Below are 27,439 nucleotides of genomic sequence, written 5' to 3'. Positions count from 1 at the left end.
CCCTGGAACACCGGGGACACATATTCATGTATAAAAGACATACAAAAGTGCATTTTGCATGATAGGTCCCCTTTAAGTAAAAAGTATGCATAACTACCATCTGTTTTAAAGAGTAACTGTCCTCCCTTTATATTAATAGAACAATAATGTCCTTGTTAGCTAATGAATGTTTCGATGCTGAACAACGGCAAAATGACAACGTTCTCATTGGTCCCTCTTCTTTGGAGAAGACCAGGAAATTATGGATACACGGATCATGTTCAAATCAATAGGCACGCAATGACTCTAAATAATAATGATCAGGCCACCAAACACAGATTGAAACTAAAGTGACGAACCTGTTTTGAAAATGTAAGAAGTAGAAAGTACAGGTATTTGCGTTAAAAATGTAAGAAGTCAAAGTAAAAAGTCGTAAAATAAGTGGTGGAGTAAAATACTGATACCAGAAAAATGTACTTAAGTACAGTAACAAAGTATTTGTACTCCACTACTTCCCACCTCTGCCTAGAACTGTAAGGAATGGATGTCAAAAATTAGATTTTGGGTAAATAAAAAACTACATTTATGATAGCGGGCTCAGGATTTACAATGAAATCTAACGGCATAGTACTGTATAACAATAAAGAGCTGATCTTTAAATGACAGTCATTTCCCTTTATGTGATGTTATCTCCCACCAAGCTGCCGTTCTCATTATTTGTTCTCTGTCCACAGTGAGCCATTCGTACGGATACGGGCTTCTGGATGCAGGCGCCATGGTGTCCTTGGCACAGAACTGGACCACAGTGGGGCCGCAGCATCAGTGTGTTCTCAACATGCTCACAGAACCGAGGTAAGGAGAGTCCCTTGAAGCTCCGTTTCTATTTGTGTGTAAACAACAGTGTCATTATGAGCACTTCCTGTTTATCATGCAGCTCATGCTGATAGATGTGACCGTATTCTCCTCGGAGCTGGGGGCAGTCCCGTAGATTTGCAACACAGCGCTATTGTCCGTGTCCATTTCTTGAGTTCACACAACATTAACCGCCCTCCCCCCCCCCCCCGCTGTACCTTCAGGGACATCGGGAACAAGCTGGTGTTCAGCAAGAGCGTGGATGGCTGCTGGGGACGACCGGAGTACGTTAACTCTGTGGAACACGTTCAGGCTCGCCTCACCCTCTCACACAACCAGAGAGGGAAATTGGCCATTCATCTCATCAGCCCTCTGGGCACACGATCCACCTTGCTGTTCCCCAGGTACACCGTAAAACACACATCTGTACACACCAGCAGAGAGCCATGATATCAATCTCTCTTCCCTCCGTCTCTTCCACACACGGAGACAAACCTAATGTGCATGTTCCTCATTGTTATCTCTGCACAGATACTCCCACTGGTATACTCTTCGGGAAAGAAACACAACTTCTGCATTCTACCATGTCTCAAACAACTTGTCTCACATTTTCTGTCAGGCCCAATGACTTCTCCTCAGAGGGATTCAACGACTGGGCCTTCATGACCACCCACTCATGGGGCGAGGACCCTCAAGGGGAATGGACACTGGAAATAGAAAACGTGGCAGCTAATGGACGTGACTATGGTAACCTCACTCACCGCCGTTAATTGTTCACTCTGGTCACATCACATCATGCCAACATGCGCTGCCCCCTCATTAACTAGACTAGAGTTTTCGTGCATATGTTCGTGTTTCTTCAAATATCCTCCGCTTTTTCTGTCTCCCTCTAATGATTCGGTTTATACAAATGTTCTTTGTTACCAGGGGAAAAGCACTCATACAGTATGCAGATTAAAACGTTGCAGCTGCTGGACTGAGAAATATTCTTGTGCAAGAAACCGGTTGGCACACTTTTGATTATAAACTTATAGAGAAGCCAGCAAATGTAGAGTTTCAAAACTATCCAACTAAAAAAGAACGGTGCCAAGTTTGAATACAAGCTGTTAGCAGCACAAGCTCCCAACGTCACTACATCTTACCCAGTTGGCAACACTCCCACAAAATCATCATTATGAATGTAAACATATCATACGAAGCGTAAACAACAAACATATAGCAGTCAGAGTATTTGATTAATTGAATGCTGTAGGTCCATTGCTTTCCAAAAAATGCTCCTAAAATACATTTCCAACCCTACAGTAGCTTTAAGCATATTTTTAGCTGGTTTCGGGCTGCATTTCTTTCAAAAGGCAAACAGCAGCAGCAACTCGTTAAAGACCTCTTGTGTGTCTTTGTTTACTCTGAGCTGCCGGAAAGAAAAGATGGGAAGGCATCTCTTCCTCCGCTGCTGTGTTTGGGTCCGCTCACATCACTTGTTTCTTTTTTCTTCCACCCCCATATCCTCTTCTCAGCCAGTTCACACTGTTACCTCTCTGAGAGGTGTTAAATTGATATTTTCTTCCATAGCCTAATTCCCCATCCTCTTCCTCCCCCTCCTCTCCCTCCTCCTCCTCCTCCTGTCTCTCTGTCTCCTTCAGCTGTGTTAAGTCAGTTCACCCTCATCCTGTGGGGTACCGGACCCAGCGTCATCAACCCCTCGTCTTCGGACTTCCCTCGGCCGTCCAACAACAGCTGCAAGACGTTTGACGCCCAGCAGATCTGTATCGGTGAGATTCACGCACCAACTTTCAACAGGAGCCACTTTAGAGGAGTGGGCTCATTTGTATTGGCGCTGGCACTCACTCGTTGTTACAAAACAGGCTTTTGGTCAGACAGTGTATTTCCACTTGTGAAAACGCTAATGTTTTGTTAATACAGATTGCCCATTTCCACGCACTAGGAATATGCACATTGCCATATGTTATGTTAGTTTGAATCATTGAGTGTGGGACGTATGGAGGAGCAGCAGGGGACATTCAAACTGTGTCAGTGCGAGAGGTGCTACGTTGTCAACAAACGCTCAGGAGGATGACTCCCTCATTAAGAGGAAGATTAGGTCGGAAGCGTCATCCTGCTTCCGAGCATTTCACACACTTTCTTCTTCATCGTTCCAGACTCCTTCATAATTTAGTTCAAATCTACATTTCAAGAGTCAGTGGTAACACTTTGTTCACACTTTGTACAGGGCTTCAGATCTGAAGGATGCTTTGTAATTGGCGATAATTATACGGGGGGGGGGTAAAGGACACAACGTTCATTTCGTCACATCTTCCATTTACTGATTGTGCCTTCATTTAACAAATGAACCATCTTGTCAGTGCACAGAGGATGAGTGCAATATGGACATATGTTTCTGCAAAGTTTTAAATAAATGGTAAGCATACATTTAAATAAATATGAAGAATTTCTAACTAAAAGGAAAATACAATTGGTTTAAATCGATGTTATGGTTCTACTCAAGGCAAGGTTAAGACATGTTTTGGAATTCAACAACTGCTTATAGGCTATGTGAGCTCAACAGCTACGTACAGTCACTATTATTTCATTTCCTAAACATCAAAATGATTGAATAATTTAGTTTACTGTCTCTGAATGTTCTCTTTCTCTTTTCCCTCTAGATTATCACTTGAACCTTTAAGTTAATTCACAAGAAAAAATACCAATAATGTGTCAGTTCCAGCTTCTTAAATATGAGACTGCTGTTTTTCTTTGGCTGGAAATTGTGCTTGTCTTACAAACAATTGTATTAGTTTGGGTTTGAGACTGAAACAAAAGACAAATCTGAGAAGAGCAATTTGGGCTCTGGGAAATAGAGATTTGCCAATGTATTAATGAAAAACACCAAGCATTGGATGGGTTCAGCTTTTAAAAATAAGAGGTTCTGCTTTGTGCCATATTCGACTGCATAAACAAAATAATTAATTTTAGCGAATAACCAATTATACTATTACATGATGTGGTTCTTTTCAGTTAACTTCAGGGGAAATGTTGGTTATTTTATTGAACTACATGTGACCTAACCTCCCTCCCCCCCCACCCCCCCACAGAGTGCAGCCCCGGCTCCTCCCTCTTCCTGCAGGGCTGTGTGAAGCTGTGTCCTCCGGGCTTCTCCTCCGGTCCCCAGCTCCTGAACCTCTCCCTGGAGAACTGGGTGGACCTGTCCTCGGTGCAGGCCTGCCTGCCCTGCAGCTCCGCCTGCCTCACCTGCTCCGGCAGCGGCCCCACAGACTGCCTGTCCTGCCCCCCCCACAGCCACCTGGTGCTCACCTCCTGCCTGCACCAGAACCAGGTGCAGCGCAAATCCCCTCTGGCTGGGGGGCTGCAGGGGGACGAAGCCCCCTCAGAGCAGGAGAGTCCAGCAGCAGCAGATGACAGCGGAGAGGGGGAGGAGCCTCCGGGGATCAGCGTAGCTCCGTCCAATCAGCTGCCTGTGGTGGTGGCTGTGCTCAGCTGTGCCTTCATCCTGGCTGCCTTCGCCGGGGTCTTCCTCTTGCTGCAAATGCGCTCAGGGGGCTTTTCTCTGGGCTGGAGGACCAAACTGCCCTCTGTGTATTCAGAGAGCAGGGGGGTGCGGGTGGGCTTCGGGTTCGGCTTCGGCCAAGGACGGGAGAGGAAGGCCCGGATATGCTACAAGGGGATCCCCACTGTGTGGGGGGACGAGGACACCATCACCTACCAGTCTGAATCAGACAGCGAGGAGGGGGACGGGCGCAGCGAGAGGACAGCTTTCATCAGGACGCAGAGCCTGATCTAGAGTCAGCCTTTAGAGCTGACTGTGCTGAGCTGAGACATGAAGGAGGATCACACAAACACAGGCCTTACTGTCCGACAGCACCCGGCCAAATGCATTACAGAGTCATCCATTTTTTCATGTATTTATTAATGTATCTTATTTGATTTATATTTTGATGTCAGATGTATTCATTATGCACCTTCATCACCAATTTGAGGTGTTATGCAACAATGTTACTTATTTATTTCTTTGATGACCTGCTTGAGCATATTTTGACCAATTTGTGGAAGGCGTTTTATTGAAATGTGGTATTGCACTCCCATAGAGTTTGTGGGCTTAAAGGAAGAAGAAATTGAGGAAATATGTCAAAATCAAAGCAGCAGAGGCTGAGATATCCTGGATTCTATTCCAAAGTAAACATCTAAAACCCTGAATCCCATAATGCAATTCAAAAGCACCTTTTGTAAACTCCCTCTGCCTGGTTAATGCCCTTCTTTTTTTTTCAAACTCCACACCCCCAGTTTCTGAAATAGCACTGTTGTCTCGGAGCTCTGATGACTTTATCAGGCTTATTTATTCAGACTTGTGAAAGCTCCTCCAGAAGTGCAGAGGAACATTATACAGCCCTGACAGGCTGAGGAGTATACGCTCTGAAGAGGGAAGTGAACTCCATGTTTAAGATGTCTGGAGTGCTTCTCTGAGCCAGCAGAGTGCATTTCTTTCTGAGATATGCATTGATTCATCCCCAACACAAACACCTGGCCCTCAGCACAGGCACATAATAAATTGGAGATATATTTGATTCCTTGGCAGATTGGGCCAGCGGTCGTGAAGTTGACAGCGTTGTTCATTAATAGTAAGAAAACTTTAAATTGAAGATTTCTGCGGCGTACTGGGACGCCATAATAAAACATCCTGCCGGCTGTTTGATAAGCAGGAAACTGTGGAGGATGCTCTGATTTCAATCAAGTCCCAGAGGGAATTGCCACCGCAGCACAGACGTATCAGATATAGTAGTCATAAAATCTCATTGAGTTGTTGTGGAGTAGCACTGTTTTTGGATGAAATGAAGACACACTTAGCCTTGAGCTGCTCAGCTGACCTGTACTACTTTATTCCTCCTGGTAGCTGACAGTAAGAAATGAGATCATTTCTCTTCATTTTCCCCACAGAGCATATTATTGATTTGGGGCTCCTCTCCCAGGACGTCAGGGAAAACTCCTTCCTTTTCTATTATGAGCGCCATACGTTGATACACAAACACGTGCTTTATGTCCTAATCTAGAACTAGCTACGTACAGTCAAAGCCTTTGGATTTGAAGGCTAAAATGATAGTCATGATATCTTGTACAGCATTTTCTATGTTTGTTTATATCCTTTTTTATTTAACTGACAATGGATGTTAATATTGTGGAGATCAGTTTCACGCTGGAATAAAACCACTTTTGCTGTTGCATAGATAAATTGTGTGCCAGATTTCTTAAACTCTTAGTGTTTTATGCATCTCATTCGCAGCCCCTGACACACAAAGGGAGATAGCAGATGGTTCATCACTTCTTCATGGCGGTATATCTCGTAGCAAGTGTGATCCCTTCACTCCGGGCGTTTAGCTTTAACAGGGTGCCAGGGTTTTCTTTTTCTCCTCGCTCTCCAATGCAGGGAGTTTGGTGCCAAAAAGCCCTGAAGAAAACGTTTTCCTCCAGCTTCAACATGGTGGCCCCTTAAAGTTGAAATTGAAATAAATGGAGACGGTTTGTATGCACACGGGGAAACAATAGCAGCTGGTAGCAGCTTTGTTCATTAGCCGCTTCCCTTTGTATCCGCCTCTGCAGAGCCAGGTAACTGGGTTCATGGGTGATGGTACATTCATTCCATGGCCCATAATTAGATCTGCCGGGAGAACAGGCTGCACAATCCAGTGATCCTCCGGTGCCTCTTGCTTTTTTATTATAAATGCATGTGTGAAAATAACCGTGTGCGTGAATTAGTGTTTTTATTTATTATTTTTATCCAGATGGGTTTGAAAGTCTTTTGTCTGCAGATTCATACCTGCATTTTCAGTTTCTGAGAGCTGGTTTTCACTGTCTTCCATGTATGTGCTTTAGCTTGTATTATTAGCGGTCATGTTCTGTGCCATGCTGTCCACTGAATCATGCTTGGCAACAAGAAACATGACATTAATTGAAACAACAAATCAGAGAGCCATTAGCTGATTTCACATTCAAATCAATTGGACACTGAGATGCCAGTCTCATTATTCCAGCTGGTCAAACATTATCCAATCTGATGCTCAGGCATACAGCCGACTTTCAGTTTCCCTTCCCATTTTCTCACAGAGGGGTTGAGAAAATAGTCGGCTCCAGTGATCAGCCTCAGGCAGCCATACTTTCTGCCCTTGTCCCTAACCCATTATTATGAAGCTTCAACAAAGAAACAGGACTTTGAGTTCTTGTCGTGTTCAACACTGTCTCTGATGCCTTTGTCTGAGAGGTGAACACAATGGTGGACACGTGCCGAGGTAACTACCTGTGCTTTTAAAGCTGCTCAGTTCTATGTCAGGTTGACACAGATAAGTAAACACTGGACAGCCTCCGAGATATTTATAATACTTATCTGACAGGAATCATCTGTAGGCACAGCCTGTACTGACTCAATGCTGCCCCCTACTGATAGAGATGTAATCTTTGGATGAAAAGAAAACAGCATGAAAACACAGATTCACCAGATCCAGTGCTTTAGAGACTGAAACAAATCTAATTGCTTTTAGATAAAAAGAAACGTTTTTGTCCTTTTAATTTTGATCTTTATTCAATCCCCATCTCCTCTGTTCAACTGCAGTTTGATCCATCATGAATACACAAGTACAGAAGAGACCATGCCCTCATATATTACCTCTGACCAAACAACAGATCACATTCTGAAAAAAGACATATATACAGAGACGCAGGAGAGAAGGTTGTGACGAGGTCAAATGGAGGAGAAAGTGCAATTTAGGATGCAGTGAAGTCTGTTCTGAAGCAGCTGGAGGGGGGGGGGGGGGGGGGGGGGGGGCTACAGTGCAGACAGAGAGCAGAATGTATTGAGAGCAGACATCAGGCCAGAGAGCAACACAGCTGCAGACCTCCTGTGGAAAATGAAGATGAAAAACTGGTGATGGAACTCAGTGGGGCGGGAGAGACGGTGGGGCAGTACAAAGTGGGACACAGGTGGGCTGCGGGATGTCCGGACGCAGCTTTGGACACGGTTGACAACATCCTCCACGGCCGCTGTGGATGAACACCAGAAAAAGGATGAGAGCCTCGGGATAAGAAGCCCCGTGTGTGGAGCTGCAGCTCAGTTGAAGAAAATGAGTTTTCTCTGTGTTGAGGATCCCTGTGTATGGTTAGATAAGACTCGTCTTTTTAAAGGGTCAGTACACCCACATTACAAAAATATCTAAGAATGTTACAGTCATTAATCACAGTGGTATCTTGACATGCAGGCAGTTTTGGGTTTATGTGTCGTTTTAGGAGGAATCCCTTTTTAAACCACCAATTGAGGTGAATTAATGTTACCGATAGCGCTGTGTTACAAAATGACATCTTAAAAAGGATGCAACATCTCCTTTAGAAACAGTGCTCCACCTTTACAGACTGTTCACACCTTATTGCTGTGTCTTAACGGCACACTACAGTCAGATGAGCTACATAATAATCTGAATAGTTAAAGGTGGGGTAGGTAATTTTGGAGGAACCAGCTCGAGATCGCTGGAATTTGAAAATACACAGCTGCCACTTCCTTACAGAGCCCCTCCAACACACACGAACGCGCACATGACCAACGAGGGCACGAGATAAGTTTGTGCACAGATGGAAGGCTGACAGGCAGGTAGGCCATCCGGTTATTTTAGCCGGGCCGGCTAAAATGATTGGTCGTACTTTTTACAGTACTACGGCTTCCACAGATGATATTTTTTAATGAATTTTTTTGTCAAAGCACTTAAGATATTCATTGCTATCGGGATGTTAAGAGCATTCCATGGAATATAACAAAAAGTGTATCTCGAGCCGGTTTCTCAAACTTGCCTACCCCACCTTTAATGTTTGTTGAAGTTAGTATACAATAAATTAACCCTTTACTGTTTCATACAAAGATATGCAGTGGTTTCTCAAATTATGACGCTACTTTTCAGTTGAAAATGTCTGAAACATTTTAATATCTCTGGGTTTTGGATTGCTGTGTGTACAAAACAAGTGATTAAGACATAATCTCAGGCATTCTTCACAATTTTCACATTTTATAGATTCAAATTTGTTTTTAAAATCTCAAGTGCAGCTCGATAGAACTCAAATTTCAAATTGTTCTGCATAGCCAGAAACCACATGTAATTGTTGTAATTTGGGTGAACTAACCCTTTAATTTCTGCTCTAAATCTTCACCAGGAAGCTCTCTTTGTCCTGCTATAATATGACCCACAGACACTCAGATGGATGATTCCTAACAGTACTATGAATGGTCCCTGATAGAGCGCACTGTGACCTCAATACACCCCAAAAAAAATAAACCCCTCAAATATTCACATAAACAAACTCTACAGACACACACATACTGATATATCTGCCGTATGGGATATACGAGATAGTCTTTGCCTAGTCCTCTACTGCATACAGTATGGTACACAACACCACCCCTCACCAGTGGTACAAGTACAGGAATGATGGACATGTGCTCAGAAATGCTAAGTTTTCTCATCAGCAAGGAGGAAGCTCGGAAAGGGAAAAATAAGTGAAGGAAAGAAAGTCTCCCGACTATCTACACACAAAACCAGCGAACAGAAGGAGAACAGTCCGATATGATTAATGATCACATTTTATCACTTAGTGACCGCCGTTGGGTCCTTTAGACTCAGACATACTTAAAGAGTCGCAGCTCGGGTCTCCCCACCAGCTGAAGGGAGACCACACATTCTCTTTGCTGCATTCGAGTCTGTCGGAAAACAAAAAAAAGTTGTACAAAAACAAATCGCCGTGATGTATCTTCTTCATTGCATACATACAAAACAACAACAACCCATACACCAAATAAAGCTTTGTAAAATTGCACTCTGATGTGGAATGAGTCCCAGACCCCCCCCCACCCTAACCCCTCCCATCATTTGGGATATTTACATTCAGTAGTTCAGTCCAGGATGGAGATAGAAAAAGACAAAAGAGTTCTTACAAAGCAGAACCAAATACGTTTCCACTTCAGAGACAGACCCTGGTCGTATCTGAGGAGCCATCCTGGCAGTCCTTCTTGTTTTTTGGAGCAGCTGCGAGTTCACCTGGGTTCTGCTGCTCTCCGATGTCCACAGTGACAGCTATCGCCTGCCCCCTGCTGTGCAGTCCGTCCCGTTACAGTGGATCCTTCCTCTCCAGGCTTAAGTGTTTGTGGTTCTGCTTTAGAAACAGAGAGACCCCCCCCTCTGCTAGTGTGTGGCCAGCATAGGGCCAAGAAGTCTGGAGGGTTTTTATTTGTATTTATTCTGGATGGCTCCTAGCGCAGTTTGAGCTTGAAGGCGGAGATCTCCATGGGGTCCAGGCTGATGGAGGAGTCGTTGGTCAGAGGCGTGCTGGGGTGCATCAGGGTCAGGGACATGGGCTGCAGCAGCTGCAGGTCCAGGGTCCGGAACAGTCCCGAGACGCTCAGCTGCAGAGAGAGGGGAGGGGGTGTTAGTTAAAAACTCGAAATAGCTGGGATGCAAAAATTGAGAATGCAAATTAATTCAGATTTGCTTTCACAGTCTGCACACAAACACTCGAAACAAGTATCACTCAGAAAAAGGGTATAAACAAACAAGAAGATAACACCAGCATAACACTAGGCTGTTCAAAAATATGGAAATCAGGGAATTTCAAGTTTAGTTTACAGCAGGTAGAAAAGAAATCCAATGGTGGAGCCAGTTTTCAGATCATTTACAGTAGTGAAAGCAGCAATAACACACATACGTTCAATCACAAGTACACATTCTGCATATAAAGTTTACCTTAAGTAAAAGTACAAATAGATTCACATTATTAACAGCAAGTTATAAGCATAAAAGTACTCATTTTGAAAAATGGCCCCATACAATGAAACATTTTGTGAATTATTATTATTATTATTATTATTATTATTGGTGCTTTTATATTTAAGCAGATCTTTAATTGAACTACTTTATTTATGGTTTGTTAGTTTAACCAGTAATAATGCTACATATTTTATCGACTGATTATTTAATATCAATCTGAAAACTAAACAACTACAGCTGACAGATAAATGTAGTGTAAGTAAAAAGAAGAACAATCATTTCATCTGCAAATGCAGTTGAGTAGAAGTATATACAGTAGTATTTAACCAGTGCATGCAGGCAGAGTACTTGGTTTCCATTTCATGAACAAACAAATCTCTGCTAACGCAAAAATGATTAAGAGTTTAGCCATAACTACAGCAAACTCATTTCTGACTGTAATTCCAAAAGTTTGTTTTCGTGTGTGTTCCTCCCCTGACCTGGCCTTGTGAGGTGGTGCAGTTAAAGCCCAGGTTGTGAGCCTCCAGGCCGCAGTCCAGCGCCAGCCGGTGAAGAATCAAAGCTGTGTACGCAGACGGAGAGTGGGGGTCCTTCTGCTCACACAGGAGAGACACGGGTCAATTCAAAAGTCAACACGAGCAAACCGTTAAAAACCAAACTCAGTCCGTGTTGCGTCTGCTCACCTGGCTGTGGATGCTGCGCAGGTTCACCAGGTGGAAGTCGCAGGGCAGGATGGACTTGAGAGGGGCGAAGGTCTCCAGGGGGGGGACGCCACGTCTTTTAGGCAGAACGGGCAGCGGCAAGACCTCGTGGTTCAGGAAGGAGTTGGTCATGTGACTCAGGATGGACGGGAAGCTGGTTGTGGCGCTGTCCATCATCTGGAGGAGGGCGGAGACAGATTTAAAACACGGAGGAGAATGAGTTACTAATATCACGTCAATGATTCACTTCTAGAGATGTTCTGAAGCCTTTACTGCACCCCATGAGGAATGGGCTCTATATATTTCTAATTCTACTCCAGACAGACATTACTAATCAATCTATGTGGGGCTTGAACAGCTGTAGCTGTGGTGTAATTGTTCTGAAAGTGTTTCTAACATGAGGTTTGATGTATTGTGCAAAGCCAGGACTCCATCAGCAGTATTTCCAGAGAGCTGGATGATACAACTGGAATCAATGCTTTCTATTCTCTGCCAATCTGTGTTCCTTTACTTTATATTCTATTATATCATTTGTGACCCAATTGCGCACTCATAGAAATAGCCCGGTTTGGCTATGACTATGTGGTGGTAAAAGAAAATAAAAAATAGGAGCTGGAGCTACGGCAAAGACTAATACGTGGGCTAACTAGCATCCTTATCGTTGCCAAGGCAACATTACCTTTTGAACTCCGTTGCTCAAGATTTTGGAGAGGAAAGAATGAAACAAAGAGGAGAGTTTTGCAAAGAGGCCTTCATGCTGAAGGTAATGGAGTGGAAAAACAAAAGGAAAACAAAGTGAGAGAGAGGATGGTTAAGAAAAGACAGATGGGGGGGTAATGAGCACCGACAAATGACATGAACACAGGTGTTAATGAGCACAGATGAAGGATGTGACATATGACAGCTTTGCACAGAGAGTCAGGTGCATTGAGCTGGACTTTGGGGTGGCATGGCGGTGGTCCCACTGACCGTGTTTCCGATGGACCTCCTCTCCAGCAGCAGGCGGAAGCGGTTGGTGGTCTTCTTGTTATCCTTCAGACCCTGACCCAGCCCCCGATTATCATCCTGCATCAGCCGCCGGTCCATAATCACTTCAAGCTGGCCTGGGGGGGGGGGGGGGGGGGGGGGGGGGGGGAGGAGGAGGGGCTCATCTATTACACTAATACAGCAGCCTGCGTATTGAACTTTCAGTCGATGGAAACAAACACTTTGAGCTATCCGTCATATACAAAAACACCTGCATTATTCTCATAACGACGATAAAAGGATTAGCTCGGTACATTGACGTGAGAGTGTGAACCTCTCGAAGGACAAGAGGGAGCGATAAGTGCTTCAATACGATTCCACAAAGAGCTACAGACAGTTAACAGAGGGGAAGAGACAGTGCATTTCAGAGATGACTTTCACTCGGAATGAAATGAAGAATAATGCTGAAACGTTAAATAAACTGTATGGAGGTACGGACCGCTCTCCAGACTGGTGACACCCAGAGCCTGAGCGGTGTGCAGCGTCAGGCGGTTGTTGCTGTCCTGGATGTACGCCTGGCTGGGCATGGGGTAGAAGTTGGCCTGCAGGGGGAGCTTCATCAGGTGGTGGCGCGGCTGCATCTACAACAAGGGAGCAAACGCAGGAGAAAACAACATGTCAGACTTCAGAGAAAGAAATTGCATTATACCAAGTTTTAAGAAAGGCGGTAACTAATCACCACTCTGGGAAAACTATTGTTTTTTGTGTGTTTTTGTTAAAAGTTTTTTGATTATATAAAATATAAGGAAAAAACGGATAGTAAAAAAACAAAACATATGAGATATATCCCTCCACTCTTCAGGACTACTCCAATACTTCCCCACAAAGAGGGATCATGAATCATCACCCTGTTAACCCCATACCATAAAATAGGGTTCTGGTGGAAATTGGACCACATCATGACAGCCAATCAGGTGCAAAAGTGGTAAAGTGACAACAAACAAGAAAAAAACTACCCCGGACACCTCTGGTTGACAGCAGCAACTTTAAGCTGTAACAGAATTACCTAAAACCTTTTATTTATTTTGCACTGTTTGTAATTTCAACAGACTGTCCCATGTAAAGAATATTCAGGAGTAAGTAACAGCTGTTGTCTCTGCAAAGCATGGAGGGTCTAAAACGAGAGCAGTCTTTTTTTTTTTTTCTCCTTTTAATATTCATATTGTAACTGTTCTCTTCAAAATTGGAGGGTGGGACAGACCTGGAATCCGTTGAGGTCTGTGTAGAAGACGTCCCCACTCTGGATGTCAGTGACCAGGCGCATCGCCAGCTCCTTATTGGTCTGATCACGGATGTCCACGGCGGTGGTGATTTCTATAGAAAGCCCGTCCACCCCTGAAGGTACAAAACCAAAGAGAACCAGAGATCAGGCGCAGAAGGAAGGGAGTGGAATAATGTATTCTACAAATTCAGGATACATGTGAATTACAGATAGCCAAAATATTAGCCCTTGTTACCATCTGGTGAATTTCACTAAAAGACCTTTTGCAAAAGCCATTTGAAGTGATTCCATGTGCAGTTTAGTTGAATTATTACCTGGCACATTGTGTATGCGGATGGTCTGCTGAAAGTGCTGATAGTATGCCACCACCTCGGAGAAGAGAGGGCCCTCCACCACGCGCACCACGGGGGGCTCTTTCTGGTTGTAGGGCTAAAAGCAGAGAGCGAGAAAAAAGTGGAATTATGAATACAATTTGTGCTAAAAATAGGAGAGAAGGCAATGGAAGTGACACAGTTTTCTTTACATCAGGAAAGGATAAAGCAGCCTTCCTGCCCCGAGCACCCCAGCATGATACCATGACACGAAACCCATGGGAGAATCTATCAAAGCCTTTTGAGAGCCAAGTAAACATCTGAGGTGCAACTATCGAGAGAGTACCTTTGCTTTTCCATCAGGCAGGAAGAGGTAAGCGCCACTTTTGTCTTTGGAGGGGCGGGTGCCGTAGACCATGAACTGAATCTGAACCTTGATTTCCTGAGGATCATCCTTTCGCTTGATACTCTGCAGATAAAAAAGAAACATGAATAGAAACAGAGCACATAAAGAAAACTGAATAAGAAAAGAGATGAAAAGATGTTTGAGTCGCAACAAGACACTCCATGTTCACTTTGATCATAACGCCAGGGTTCATTGGGAAATGAAGCTCGTGGGTTTTTTCTTGCTAAAAAAAGATGAGAGAATCTTTGATTCAGATACAAAGTGATCCGATGTAGGAGTGGAGGAAACACAAACCTCCAGCAGGCCAGTGGTTCCAGAGAAGCCCAGGGTGAGAGCCTGGCTGCTGATGAAGAAGGTCTGCGGCTCGGCCTGCTGAGAGCGAACAGGAAGTGGGTCCAAGGCTCGGGCTGAGGTGCCGCGACCCGACAGCCGGAGCAGCGTGTCGGAGCGCAGCGTCAGGGGCGAGTCCGCCGAGTCGTACAGGTGAAACACCGCCAGGCCCAGAGCCGGCAGACGGACCATGAACGTAGCCTGGATGGAGAAAGAAAGGACATTTGGATATGGAAAAATAAAGCATTCATGCACACTAACATTTGAAAAAGGCTGTGTTCTCCAGTGCCGGCTTTCCTTGTTAATCTGCAAGAGAGTACCAGAGAGGACCACAAGCCTTTCAATACAAGTTAAAAGCATTTGGACATTAGCTACAGTGTGCTGTAATTAAAATGTGATGAGGTGGTGTTAAGTAGACCGTTTGTATGCCTCTGCTACAGTTACATTCATTGCTTTCTGTGAGAGGACAGAATGTTAAATGGGCACAATAAATGAATCTGATCAAACGTTGTGAAGCAAATGGGATGTTATTTTATTAGTGAAGATTCAATTTACAATATGAGCTGAATCAAGGGGAGTGTGTTTTTGTTTTGAGAACGACATGTATTCTTATGATATGATGATGATGATACACACTCATTAGTCTGAGGCCTTTTGGTTTAAAATGATATTCTGATTTGAATACTATTAATTGCATTTCTGCATTAAGTTACATATATATTCTTTTGCCAAATGCTTCTGTCTAAAGGAACTTACAATTTCCACCCAGACACACACACACAAACACTCTCTAATTGAGGTCATTAACTTCACTAGGCAACACACAATTATGGTACATAGAGATATAATCAGAGAGTATTCATTTAGCATTGTTGTGCTATAACAGTTTCGACTCATGGACAAAATGTATGCTACAGAACAAGATATGTCTTTTTTTATGCATTCTTCTTCATGGTCAAAACCTGGGGGCCCTAAATAACCCACAATGCAACTCAGATGCCAACAACTTGAACTGTACACATGCAACTTCAGTGTCTTTTTTCTTCCAATCTGAGTATTTAACAATAACAGACCCAGTGTAGACAGTGATGAGGTCTGAGCACACACTGCCAAATGGATCTATTCTCTTACCTCAAACACCTCTGCACTCATTTGACTGGCCGAGCTCCACTGAGCGCTCAGCTGCACGGGGAGGGTCTGTCCGTCCTCAGTGAGCACCCGCACCCTGACCGTGTTGACCAACACTGTGACCACGCACAGGCGCTCCTGCTCGATGGGGTTAAACAGAACCAGGTACCTGGGTGAGAGGAGGAAAAAGCAATCAGAAACACAGTAAGGGCGAACAGTGTAGGAGGCGAAGGACATGAAAGTTGCCGGGGGATGCAGATAATACCTCGGGCCTGCTGAGTCCAGCTCGATTAAAGTGCGCTGAGGCAGAGAGTCTTGAGTAGCACGCCTGTCATCCTACAGAATGAAGCATGTAACAAAGGGAACACACTGAGAAGCCTGCGTATTCTGTCCCCTGTGGAAGTATTCAGACTGCGATTTATACACTGAAAGAAGGGTCCTTCCATGTGTCCTCTTACCGTCTCAAGGAAGGGCTCAGTCTGGTAAAAGCGATAAAAGTCTTTGTTTTTCATCACCAGGAAATGAGCAGCATTGATGATTACTCTCTTCAGACCGATGAGTGAACGCAGTAATCTGGGGAGGAGGAGAAATAATCAATGGCTGACTGCAGCAGTCACAGCACAGAGCTCCTGCTTCAAAGTATTGAGCGGGGGGGGGGGGGGCGGGGGGTCTAACATAGCCACAAAGACACAGGATTAAAATGAAGAGGCAGTCATTTAGATCATATAAATTCCATTTTGTTAACTGTTGTCTTAATCAATTTTCCATATTGAAAGATGTAAACCAACAACAACAACAACAAAAACGAACACGACAGCAATGTTAAAACAAATAAATAATAAATAAATGAAAGGAGTTTAAACTAACCGATCCCTACTGTCATTTCATTTTAAACACTCAGATCTTTACCTGGTGCCGTAGTCAACAACCACATTCTCCTTTGCCGTGCCGGTGATGGCGTCATGATGTTGGAACAGGCCGATAGTCTGCCTCGCGTCAACGAGCAGAGCGTAATCTGAGATGGGGTAGCGCCCCTCCATGCCCACGTGTCGAGCGCTCGCTACCGCCAGGCTGTAGAGGATCTCTGCCCCCCTGAAGAAGGCGGACGAACAATTAGCATTGGGGAGCCCTTTAGTAGCTCTGTTAGCTAAAGGTGTGTTCAAATGATAACGTTATTTTAACATGACTGCAGAGTCTATGAAAATGGGTCCTTTGTGTTTGGTTGTGGTTCAAACCGCATTATTTGCTATGTTCCCTAAAATCTCTTTGAAATGTAATTTAAGCTCGCTTTGATACAGTTGTTTGTGGATGTAAACCCTAGGCAAATTAGGTTGTTGCCGTTACTTTTTGACTGCTCACAGTAGAGAGAAACAGGATGTGAGAATTAAATACACAGTTGATAATTTATGCGAACTTAAAATAAAGGTGTGGTCATCAAATTAAACCGATGGAATAAACCAAATAAAGGTCTATTTTTCTGATCTTTAAATAAAATGACAGATATGATGAACATACAGAAAGGGAAATGAAACAATGTAAATAATATTGACTAGATTCAGATATTGTAAAGGGTTATGTATACAAATGATTGTCTCTCCATCTTGGAGTGATACCAGGTGAATTGTTTGATTTCTCTTTGTTTACAGGATGTTGGAGGGACATGTACGCTCCTAACTCCGGTGTCCGGACGTATCAGCTACATCTTCTTTGTAATGCAAAAAGGAAACAAAGTGCCTGCTGTAGAACTCCCTGACATAAACAGCCACAGCATCACTAATACGCCTCAGGGTGTAGGTGTCGGGTATCCGTGATTTAATCTGCCTCACCTGAGATGTGACTCTAATATGCGGTCCAGGCTCTTGTAAAAGGGCCGCGAGGTGAAATAGCCGGTCCAGTAGTGGTCCTCTCGGTCTGCATAGGCGAAGAAATCTCCACTAAGCACTGGGAAGTCTGGCGGTCTGGACCCCTGGGCCACTCCCTTTGCTTTGTATACAGCGGAGAAGTAGTCTGTGAGCGTGCCGAACTGAGCCTGGAGGAGCAGACAGATGACACATTAAAAAAATAACTCACTCAAAGCCCAGCTGTGTGGGGGCAAAAAGAACATTTCTCATTATAATGCATGCGCTTTTCATCTTACATGGCACATTCTAAACCAAACATCATAATGTGACAGATTCTTTGTTCCGTCAGCAAGTTAAAATAACACTGCTTGATTGATTATCCCAAAAGGTTGTACAGCGAAATACCCGGCACACAACATGCTGAAAAGGACAAAATAAGGAAAAAGGGGCAGAACATATATTTTGCATCGCTGTATCCGATAGTTGACAAACTGCTTTCTCACTTGTACGTGCAGCTCTGGGTGAGAATTCATGTAGTCAAACAGCTTTTGGTAGTTGTTGAACTGCTGATCCCACTCCAGCGCCTTGTCGTAGCGAAAGTCATCTCCCAGAGGGACCAGAAGCACCTTGCTGCGGAAGAGTTTGGACTTCTTACGGTACTGATCCAGGAGCAGGTTTGCCCTGATTGATGAAGAGGGAGAGAAAGAGAGAGTGGGACATGAAGGGAAAAACTGAGGGGACACACTTCTTGGCATCCAAACTGCCCTACTTTGCATTTGCCAGTTTTGTATGAAATCACTATGACCTTGGAAGGAGGAGGATCAAATTAGCCCTGGGGTTTTTTTCCATTAGCCACTAAAATATGTCCTCTGGAAAGTTCTGGAAAGGCTATCTGCAGGCTACGTCTGTCCCGCCATTGGTGCAAGTTCAGGGTTAGTTTGTTCGTAAGGGACAAGTACAAATAACATTGAGACATTCGCAACAGCCGAGACCAAGCTGTGTTTGTATGCGTGTGTGTGTAGCCAAATTCCAGCACTATGCTAAAAAGTACGAAGTTTAAGTTTGTAGACATCATAGCTTGATTAAAAGTATTTATTATGTTCTATGTATTGCGATAATGGAGATCGTATATCCTAGAATTCAAAGTTATGTTTAAATTGCTAAGTCTCTGAGAAATAAAAAAGGTAGCTAAGCTAAGCCACTACCAATTTGTTACCAGTTTTATGTAAACGTTTGCCTGTGCGTGTTCTATTGAAATAATGTCTCACCTCTCTGCTACATTGGCCTCCACCACAGGTTTTGGGGGCACTTTCCAGGGGCAGTTTATCCGACCACCTGGTAACCTCTTGAAATCGAACTGGCAGCAGATCTTGGGGTCGGGCCCGCAGGTGTGAGGCACGTCGTAGCTGTAGAACGGCATCATGTGGCAAAAAATATCCGTTTTTGATCCGGTGTCTGTGGAAGCAGTAAAGTGGAAATGAATTAGCTTGAGAGAGATTCATTGTTGACAGCAGCCTTAAAGTCCAGAATAAAACACAGTAATAAAGTGTGCTCTGCTCAGATTAGGGACACGTTTATGATAAATGACTTATTAAATTGTTGGTTATCCAAGTTCACACTGGGGGAAATCTTTCTTGCTTTTTCAACAAAAAGTAAATGACAGCCCAAATAGAACTCAGCATCACAAATTGATCAAATCTAACAGGAAAGGAATTTTCCATTAAGAACAAACACACAGAAACTCTTCAGCAGATGTCAACTTCATTAGGAGATAATGGGAAGCTGAGGCTATTACACAGTGGTTGTTCTTCCAAAACGTCCTTCTCTTTTATTAGCCACAACAACTGGCATGCCGCATGACTCATTCTGCAACCAGCTTAACACAGATAAGTACATGAATCAGATGACATGGCTCCGCTCCACTCACCCCAGGCCTGCCTCCACATGAACTCCAGGCTGCGGGTGGAGGCAAAGTGTTTTTTGATGGAGTAGTGAACCCTCTGGATGAGCATGCTGGTCAGGTTGGCCTTCTTCAGCAGATAGGACATGGTGGCACTGTGACCAAAAGGATCTACCGCCCACCCGCTGCGAGGAGTGACACCTATGTATGACGGGGCGCAAGTTCAGGATTACTTCAGATATAGGAAGGAATGCACATTTTAGAAAACATTCTGCCCTGCAGGGAGAATCGTGAGTAGCACAACATATGTTATCAGTCACTGAGTGAGGGGCTACCACTGCTGCATGTGTGATAACTAGTTTACTATCGAACCTTGAGAGTATTGGTGTAATTTTAACTTGTAAGAAAATATAAGATGAGATAAGATGGAACTTTATTCATCCCCTTGGGGAAATTCAGGCGTTAACAGCAGCAAGTGTCAGAATGGAAGACAGGATTCACACAGGGTAAAAATAAAGATAAAATAGAATACAAATTAAAATAATAATACAGCAAAAATAAAGTGATAACGTAACTATTGAAACAAGATATCACAGTCAAAAGTTGTGCATTTGTTGTTAAATATATTTACATAAGTGTGAAGATGTGAGTGCAGCTTAAAGTCTTGTAAATTCTTGTAAATTGTATATGTGAAGTGAAGCAAATTGGGGTGAAGATATGTTTTGAAATGTAAGAATAATTCATCTATGTATAAATGGATATGGAATAATTTGTGATTGTGTACCTATATTTCTCTCCAGCCACTGATGTCCCTCAATGAGCTGGTCTATCATGGCAAAGTAGTGAACGTTGGCTTCATCCGTCATAACCCAGCCTCCTGTGACAATCTCTAGCTGCCCTCCAAGGATCAATCTGTTGAACAGAGAGGATTAAGAAAGAGAGGTGAGGATAATCCAGCCCTTAAGAAGGAGATTCCCAGTAACCAGATAATAAACTATTTTTAGAGAAACTACATTCCACCAGCAGGTGTAACATCAACAGAGTGAAATACTGTAATTAAGTAAGCATCGCAGAAATCTCAACTAATTGTGAAGGGTCAGGTGGTTAAATGAAAGGCTCAGTGGTTGTCTAAGCTGTGACTCACTTGCGCATAGCCTCCTGCTTGTATGTGTCTGCCGTCTCCCACCACTTAGCGAAGAATGAAATCTCAGACCAGATGAACTTCCTTCGAGGATCTTCGGGCAGCTTCACCACTATGTTGTTTAAAATATGCTGCGTCTGGTCTGTGAAGTACTTGTCAAAAGTCTTGATCCAACCTAACAAGACAAGAAGATCAATATGAGCAATTTGCACAACAGATGGCAAACAGGATGTCAGCTTCATTCTGGACTATCTTTGAAAATAAACACCTCCACAGCCCAACACCCCTTTGTGCAGCCGGCTGATATAAAAGACAAAAAACTCACAGCAGTGGAAAAAGTGCTGCAACAGATCAGAAATAAAACTCATATTTTATTCAAGTTGAGCAGCTCCCCTCAGAAAGCTATTTAGCAGAGTGGTTTCAGAGAAAGTGACTCAAAAACCAGTCCTGTGCACTTTCATTGTCCAAAAGTCTAGAATACCTCAGTCTATAAATATCCTGTCAAATATGTATCTTACATATTGAAGTCCAATATATTTAAACAGCAATCAAAGTTCTGCAGTATCATAATCGATGCTACTGAAATGTGAATGTTTGAGTAATCATATTTAGTAAGGGACAGGACTATTTACTGCTCTGTTTTAACATCGTTGGTTGAGATGCTTACCTGCATTTCACTTAAACCCTTAATTTAGTCAAATGAGCCTATAATTAAACCTGCTTCAATTGTCTTTAGAGAGTGCTGAGTATTTGCTTTCTGGTTGCCAAACTCTCCTTCTGTTGACACTACAGAAAATGTTGCAGCCGAGTTGAATCAAATGCAGCTCTAAATGAAGCTCATTCGCATTGTTGATGGACTGAATGTGCAGGTTCCTTCGGCCTGTCAACATATCGATAAGTGTCAAGTTAGCAAGCATGTGGCAGGCTGGAAAACAAGTTTAATGGATGTGTCAAGCGAAAATAAAATCTCAGCCAATCCCACCTATAAATAGCTGGAGCTTTCCAATGCCAATATCTTTCTAATTCCATTGTTTGTGACTAAGCCGTCAATCGTGTCAACATTATGCTAATAATAATGAGAACAAACGATTCAAATTTTGAATTATGTCTGCGTCACTGGCCTCCCACTCAGATGACGACTCAAAGTCGCTGGCTTGTCTACAGACGAGACAAATTTAACCTGATGGGAAAATAAGTGGTTCGGACCTGCTTGACGCTGCATCTAAAAATTCTGTTTAATCAGACGGACTTTGAAACAAACACAAAGACATTTACAACTTTCAGCAAAGTTCCGCTGTGTATTATAGCTTCTCAACTCACCTGGATCATTGTGGGAGTGGGGAACTACAAACACTTGCAGCGGTTCATTGTCCCACTCGTCAGCTTCATAAGTAATTTCGAAGCCCTGTTTCCATACGCCACCATCAGGGTTGTCAAACTTGAGGATGGAGTACACATCCAGCATCTAAAATGAAATACAAACTCATAATTTGCTCACAAGACACAGCCCAACAAAAAAACGTTGTAATATTAAAAAAAGTTAGCAGTGATAGGATTGTTTTGTACGGGCAAAAACTCGGGCATTTTACCTGAACATCTGCTTGACCATGGCTGCCTAGAGCAGATTGGCAATCCTGGGGTTTGACAGCGAGGAAAGTGGGACGGCCGTCGAAGGGTAGGACCCAGGAACCATTGGCACTTCTGAATGGCAGGTGGCCGCTGGGAGACACAGCTCCTGTGTCTGTGAGCTCCATCACAGAGTCCTTTATGTGGCTGATAATTTGGTGGTTTTCCTCTAGAAGCTGCTCCAGCTGCTCTATCCGGTTCTGCAGAACTGAGATTTGGCTCTAAAAACCAGACAACAATCATAAATCAAACAGATGTGGGAGATCATAAAACATCCGTTAACCAAAGCCACATTCTTCCTTTCTGTTACAGTGAGCAAGCGTTAGTTTAAATACTAAATTAGACTGCAATGGAAAAATATTCAGCCAAGGTAACAAAAGGCAGTTGGATAAAAATCAGTCCTGAAGATATTTCAGGGGTACAGGATGGGACAAGTCTATTTCCATTTCAATATTTAAAAACATATTTTAAGCCTTGTGCCAAGGGATGAAGAAATGTCAATAAATTCCTTTTATTTAGCTAGCTTATATTATCTAACATATATGGCAACAAAAAGAAGTGCAGCAGCAATAAGTATAGAAAGGGGTTTCAAACACTACAGCCATGTTTCTTACCCGTGGAAAGTTCCCGCCATTCTGTCGCCTTGCAGGGTCATGTTGGACTCGATCCAACATCAGATACAGAGAAAATACAGCCACACAGAATATGGCTCCTCCACACACTGTCACCTGTTTCCTCAACTTCATCCTCCTCTGGAGCAGGATTCTTTCCAGGGATTAAATATAAAAAAATGACCTTGGCTGTGTTTTTTACAGCACAAAAAAAAAGGTCCTTGAATGAAATTAATCAAAGTGCAAAGGAATGGGAAATGAGCAGCTACACCGGTATTATTGTTTCCGTTGCACTCCTGCGATGAAGCCTCCCCTCACCATACTGGAGACCACCAAGGGGGCTACAGCAAGTGGCAGCAGTGGACAAGGGTACTAAATCAGCAATAGCTGGCAAGCAGTCTGTCAGCTTTGGCCAAACCACAGCCACCGGTGGGCTCCTTCAAAGTAGCCCTTGTGTTCAACCATCCAAATCGATGAGAATGCAGGAAAAGAAGAAAAAAAAACGTCGCACAGAAGGGGGTCACACAGGAAACCTAGTGTGCCTGCAGCATCATGTGTTTTGCTGGGGGCCTGCTTTCCTGGTCCGGTCCCCACTCTCACAGCACGGTCTAATCCTCCAGTATCGCCAGAGTCCCCCTCTGCTCAGTTGGCCTTCAGTGCCACAAAAGTTATCCCTCTAGGCTGTGGCAGTGCAAAGAAATAGCCTGAGAAAAAGACCAACTTGGCTTGGAGAATCAAGCCTCAACTCTGCCCGGGGCAGCTCCTGGAATTGAAATGAGACAAATGTCATTCTTCTCTCAGTAGCATAGTTTCAGTTTATCTACTGTGGCAGCACGGACAGTGTGTCTTTCCTCGATCACAAGCGGCAAGTTGAAATCACATCAGAGGTTGTTCTTCGGCTGTTAGGACATTTTTACATTAGTGGATCATTCATAAATGTGTATTCAGCCATACAGAGAGGAGCTGTCATTGACAATAAACACAAGTGAAATAACTGAGTGGGAGAGTGAGAGCTGAAGAGTAGAGTAAACGGGAGGGGAAACTAAAATCAAGCAGAGCATATTGGAGTATGTTTGCTAACAGTACTAATAGGTGTTCCTGTTTTCTTCTTTGTGCAAATCCAACCTGATTATAATCCTCTCACAAGTGACTATCCAAGCAGCAGGGATAATAACCTGGCTCCTTCATGTGCTTAAGACTTACTGAAAAATAGCTTCACTGTCAGTAGGAAGACAAATACTTCTTAGATCATTTGTGCCACATGATGAACATTTCCAACAGTAACGGCTTTGTTAGTTGGGGTGCCTGACAGAGAGAACTACATCTCTTCAAGTGACAAAATGCAATAGCACCACAGACGCCAAGCTACTCCCATGATGGCATATTTGCATTAAGGGAAACAAATGCCTTAACCCCTGTGTATACTATCAAATTCCCCTCTAACGTGTACTTTTGGTTATTGACTCAATGGGAGGCAGCTAGGTTAAGGTTTAACTTGCATGACTTGTGGTCAGCTCTCGGTTGGCAGCTAGCCACACTGCCTTTCTACAAACTTAAGAGCATTAAGATACATGCACTTGGACATTATCCTGGGCAGGCTCAGTAACATGGCACCACATTTGGCTCGTTAACGTCCTCTGCCAAACTTTAATAATCCCTTTAACATTAACTGGAGATCACGAACAGGCAGCTAATCAAGCTAGCAATAGCCCTCAGTGTTCCTATTATTAAGTAACCACACCAGTTAGACTGGTTAACAAGCTAGCAAAGACAGTCGGACAACGTAAATATAAAGGCTGTAATTTAATGATATATCCAGGTGCACCGCAGTCACAGCTGTCCTTCCTGCTGCACGGCAGATTAATGTCTATCCTTACAGACGATAGCAAGTATCGGCTTGTTAACATTAAGACAATACGTGGCTGATATTTCCTGGCTAACCATTCACTTTCTGTCTAAATCCCCGCCAACACTCGAATACGACCTTGGGGACCCTGTCTCGTTGTGAACAAAATAAAAAAATCTGACGTTACCCATCAAAGGAGAGTAATCCGGAAGAGTGTAGAGCCCAGCAGTGTGTGTGCTTCTAGCTCCAGGCTGACAGATTACCAATTGAAGCGGTTAGCTAGCAGCTAGCACCGCTGAGCTGCCGCAAAGGCTTCTGGGATAGAGAGGCGTTGCGCATCAGTCGGTGATAGGACAGAATGAAATAAATATAAACACATGCACCATCCTTGCTTTTCTAGAGTGTGGTAATGCATCGTACATGTAGACTTTATTGGAACTTAATTATACGAATATAATGAGGGTGGTTGTTGAGATACAGTATCTGCTATGTGTTGAACTATGAAATAGATCATACATCTTTATAAACACAGTAAATATAAAAAATAGTTTGGATCACAGTGAACAGCACTGTAGTCACACAGGACAACCCTTTACAAAGTGCTGTTTACAACACACATACGACACTATATGACCCAGTTATCTATATTAGTTAATGTAATTTACAAAATAATATATTTCATTATCAGGAATAATTTGTACATTTTGTCAGCAAAGACACAATGAAGTAAAGTCAGCTCTGTAGAATGCTCCAAACCCCTATGATCTGCCTGAGGATCTGAAAGCCTCTTATTGAAATCTTTAAACTTAAACTTGAAACCAGCCAATGGTTTGATTGAAAATTGTCTCTATTATATTTGTATGTATTTAATCTGTAAAATGTTATTCTATTTTTGTTATCTTGCAAACACACACATACACATACATGCATAAATATATATATATATGGGAGAGAAAAAAAACATATTTCTTATTTCTTGATTGACACCTGAGAAGCCTGTTTGAGAAATGTGGTGATACTTTGCATACGAGTCACATAGTTGTGTTCTTTTGGTGGACCATCCAAGAAGTCTTTTTGTGTTCATGGAAACTGGAGGTTAGCTAACACTTACATTATTTATTAGCAGCTTGTGTGGGACATGAGGAACAGATGGTAATGTTTTAGTTTGGCTTTAGTCAAAAGGGACTTCCTACTTTTTATGGGGCCCACAAAGCTATTCAAAATGTAAGTGTTATTTTTAGACTTAAAATTGATTTGTTACCAGTAAGTACACCAGCAATGACTTGATGACTTGTTCTGAATGCAGAATCTCTCACAAAACAGGGTTGTGATATCGAGCAAATGTTTACACAGCTGGTTTTCAAACTGGGACTCTTCTTTTTGGGTTCCTTGTTTTGCTGAAGCTTGTGGATATCCTGGAGATCAAGTATCTCCACAGTCTCACAACAAGCCAAACCCTATGACACACATACCAACTGGCCTTGCTTTTTATTCTTAAAGGAACAAAGCTGCCATGGTAATGTGATAGTCTTAACAAGTGTACCTGGGCACAAAGCCCACTGGGAACCTTGTCTCCACAGCAACCAAGGAAACACAACAATAGAGCTTGGCTGTCGTGGTAAATGAGAATCCCCTGGTGACTAAAGCAGGAAATACAAATACCAGGACACTGCCTTTGGTTGTGTCTCCCTTCAGGTCAACACAACAAAAGGCAGGTGCACTTTGGAAAGAAAAATGTCAAATCTTAAAATGCAATGTGGAATATTTGCTTTAAGTACTCCAAAAACTATTGGTCACCAGGAAATATAAATCCTCCCTCCGATAAAGTACTGAAGTGTACATTTGAAGTGTAGGGTCGTTATTAGAGTGTTTTCATTTTGTGCAACCCTATATGCAATACTTTTGTCAGAGAGTTGATGCTACAAGTTACTTTATTGTATAAGTTGAACATATATAAGTTGAACATACATGTTGGTCCCTATAGGTTTGTATTCTGGCGGGTAAATGTTTTATTGTGTTGGAGTTGTTTGTACATTTCAGTAACTCGTGAATAGTTAAGTGATTTAATACATAAAGTTTGCAGTTGTAAATGTTGTTAATGAAGAGATTTAAATACAAGTAGCCTAAGTGGTCAACAGTCAAACAAGCCAACGTTTTTTTTCCCCCATCTAAAGTTTAAAAACTTCTCTAAATGATCTACCCATTTGTGCCTGCAACTGAATGATTACATTACAGCACTACATTAAAAAAAGCATTAGCATAATCAAGCTTTTTGCATGGTAGTGCATTGTATGTAAAAAGAAATGCATTGTAAAAAATAATAATCTGGAAGTCAATCAATACATTATAGTTAAATAACGTTAATTAAGCGTTTATTTCACCCTTTCAAAGGCAGAAATATTAACAAGTTTTACCCGTATAACACACATTACATTCTCATAAATATCAGGCATAGCTGAGGTTTAACCATCTCACACTAGACCATCAGCTATTTTAAAATCATCCCGCTGAATGCACCAAAAACTTAAATTGATGTCTCTCTTCTTTTTATAAAAAGCTTTTTTAAACCCCTCTGTGTCTGTGTGGAGTAAGGAACGCCACAGAATGAAAATGTAACCAAATAAAGCAGAGATGGACACAGACATGCTCTGGCTCCTCTTTTCCTTATATGGTAAAAGAGCGTGAGGAGAGGGGCGGGGCTGTCACTGAAACGTCA

The 27,439-nt window shown here is 42.9% G+C and overlaps 2 protein-coding genes across 2 annotated transcripts in view; one reads left to right on the top strand and one right to left on the bottom strand.

The window, feature by feature from the left end:
- Positions 1 to 6,055, top strand: part of furinb (furin (paired basic amino acid cleaving enzyme) b) — a 79,553-nt gene extending 73,498 nt beyond the window's left edge. The window contains exons 12-16 of the mRNA XM_034141653.1: positions 714 to 831; positions 1,056 to 1,235; positions 1,451 to 1,578; positions 2,472 to 2,600; positions 3,921 to 6,055. Coding sequence (XP_033997544.1) covers positions 714 to 831; positions 1,056 to 1,235; positions 1,451 to 1,578; positions 2,472 to 2,600; positions 3,921 to 4,627 — 1,262 coding nt within the window. The 3' untranslated portion in view covers positions 4,628 to 6,055. The remainder of the gene's footprint in view (positions 1 to 713; positions 832 to 1,055; positions 1,236 to 1,450; positions 1,579 to 2,471; positions 2,601 to 3,920) is intronic.
- Positions 6,056 to 8,770: 2,715 nt separating this feature from the next.
- On the bottom strand, positions 8,771 to 25,017 carry man2a2 (mannosidase, alpha, class 2A, member 2). The gene is made up of 23 exons (XM_034141644.1): positions 24,911 to 25,017; positions 22,881 to 23,640; positions 22,230 to 22,487; positions 21,961 to 22,105; positions 20,644 to 20,815; positions 20,284 to 20,411; positions 19,527 to 19,700; positions 18,868 to 19,054; positions 18,103 to 18,280; positions 17,585 to 17,787; positions 16,668 to 16,850; positions 16,217 to 16,331; positions 16,024 to 16,094; positions 15,762 to 15,927; positions 14,595 to 14,831; positions 14,241 to 14,363; positions 13,898 to 14,012; positions 13,563 to 13,696; positions 12,801 to 12,942; positions 12,305 to 12,438; positions 11,318 to 11,512; positions 11,114 to 11,227; positions 8,771 to 10,273 (listed from the first exon to the last, which is right to left on the bottom strand). The coding sequence occupies exons 2-23, from the start codon at positions 23,010 to 23,012 to the stop codon at positions 10,121 to 10,123; spliced, it is 3,459 nt and encodes a 1,152-aa protein (XP_033997535.1). The 5' UTR covers positions 23,013 to 23,640; positions 24,911 to 25,017; the 3' UTR covers positions 8,771 to 10,120.
- Positions 25,018 to 27,439: the final 2,422 nt, after the last annotated feature.

The sequence above is a fragment of the Trematomus bernacchii genome, unplaced genomic scaffold, assembly GCF_902827165.1.
Source record: "Trematomus bernacchii unplaced genomic scaffold, fTreBer1.1, whole genome shotgun sequence".
In the NCBI taxonomy this organism is placed as follows: Eukaryota; Metazoa; Chordata; class Actinopteri; order Perciformes; family Nototheniidae; genus Trematomus; species Trematomus bernacchii.
Note: the sequence above shows the minus strand (reverse complement) of the source record. Positions and strands in the feature narration are given on the sequence as shown.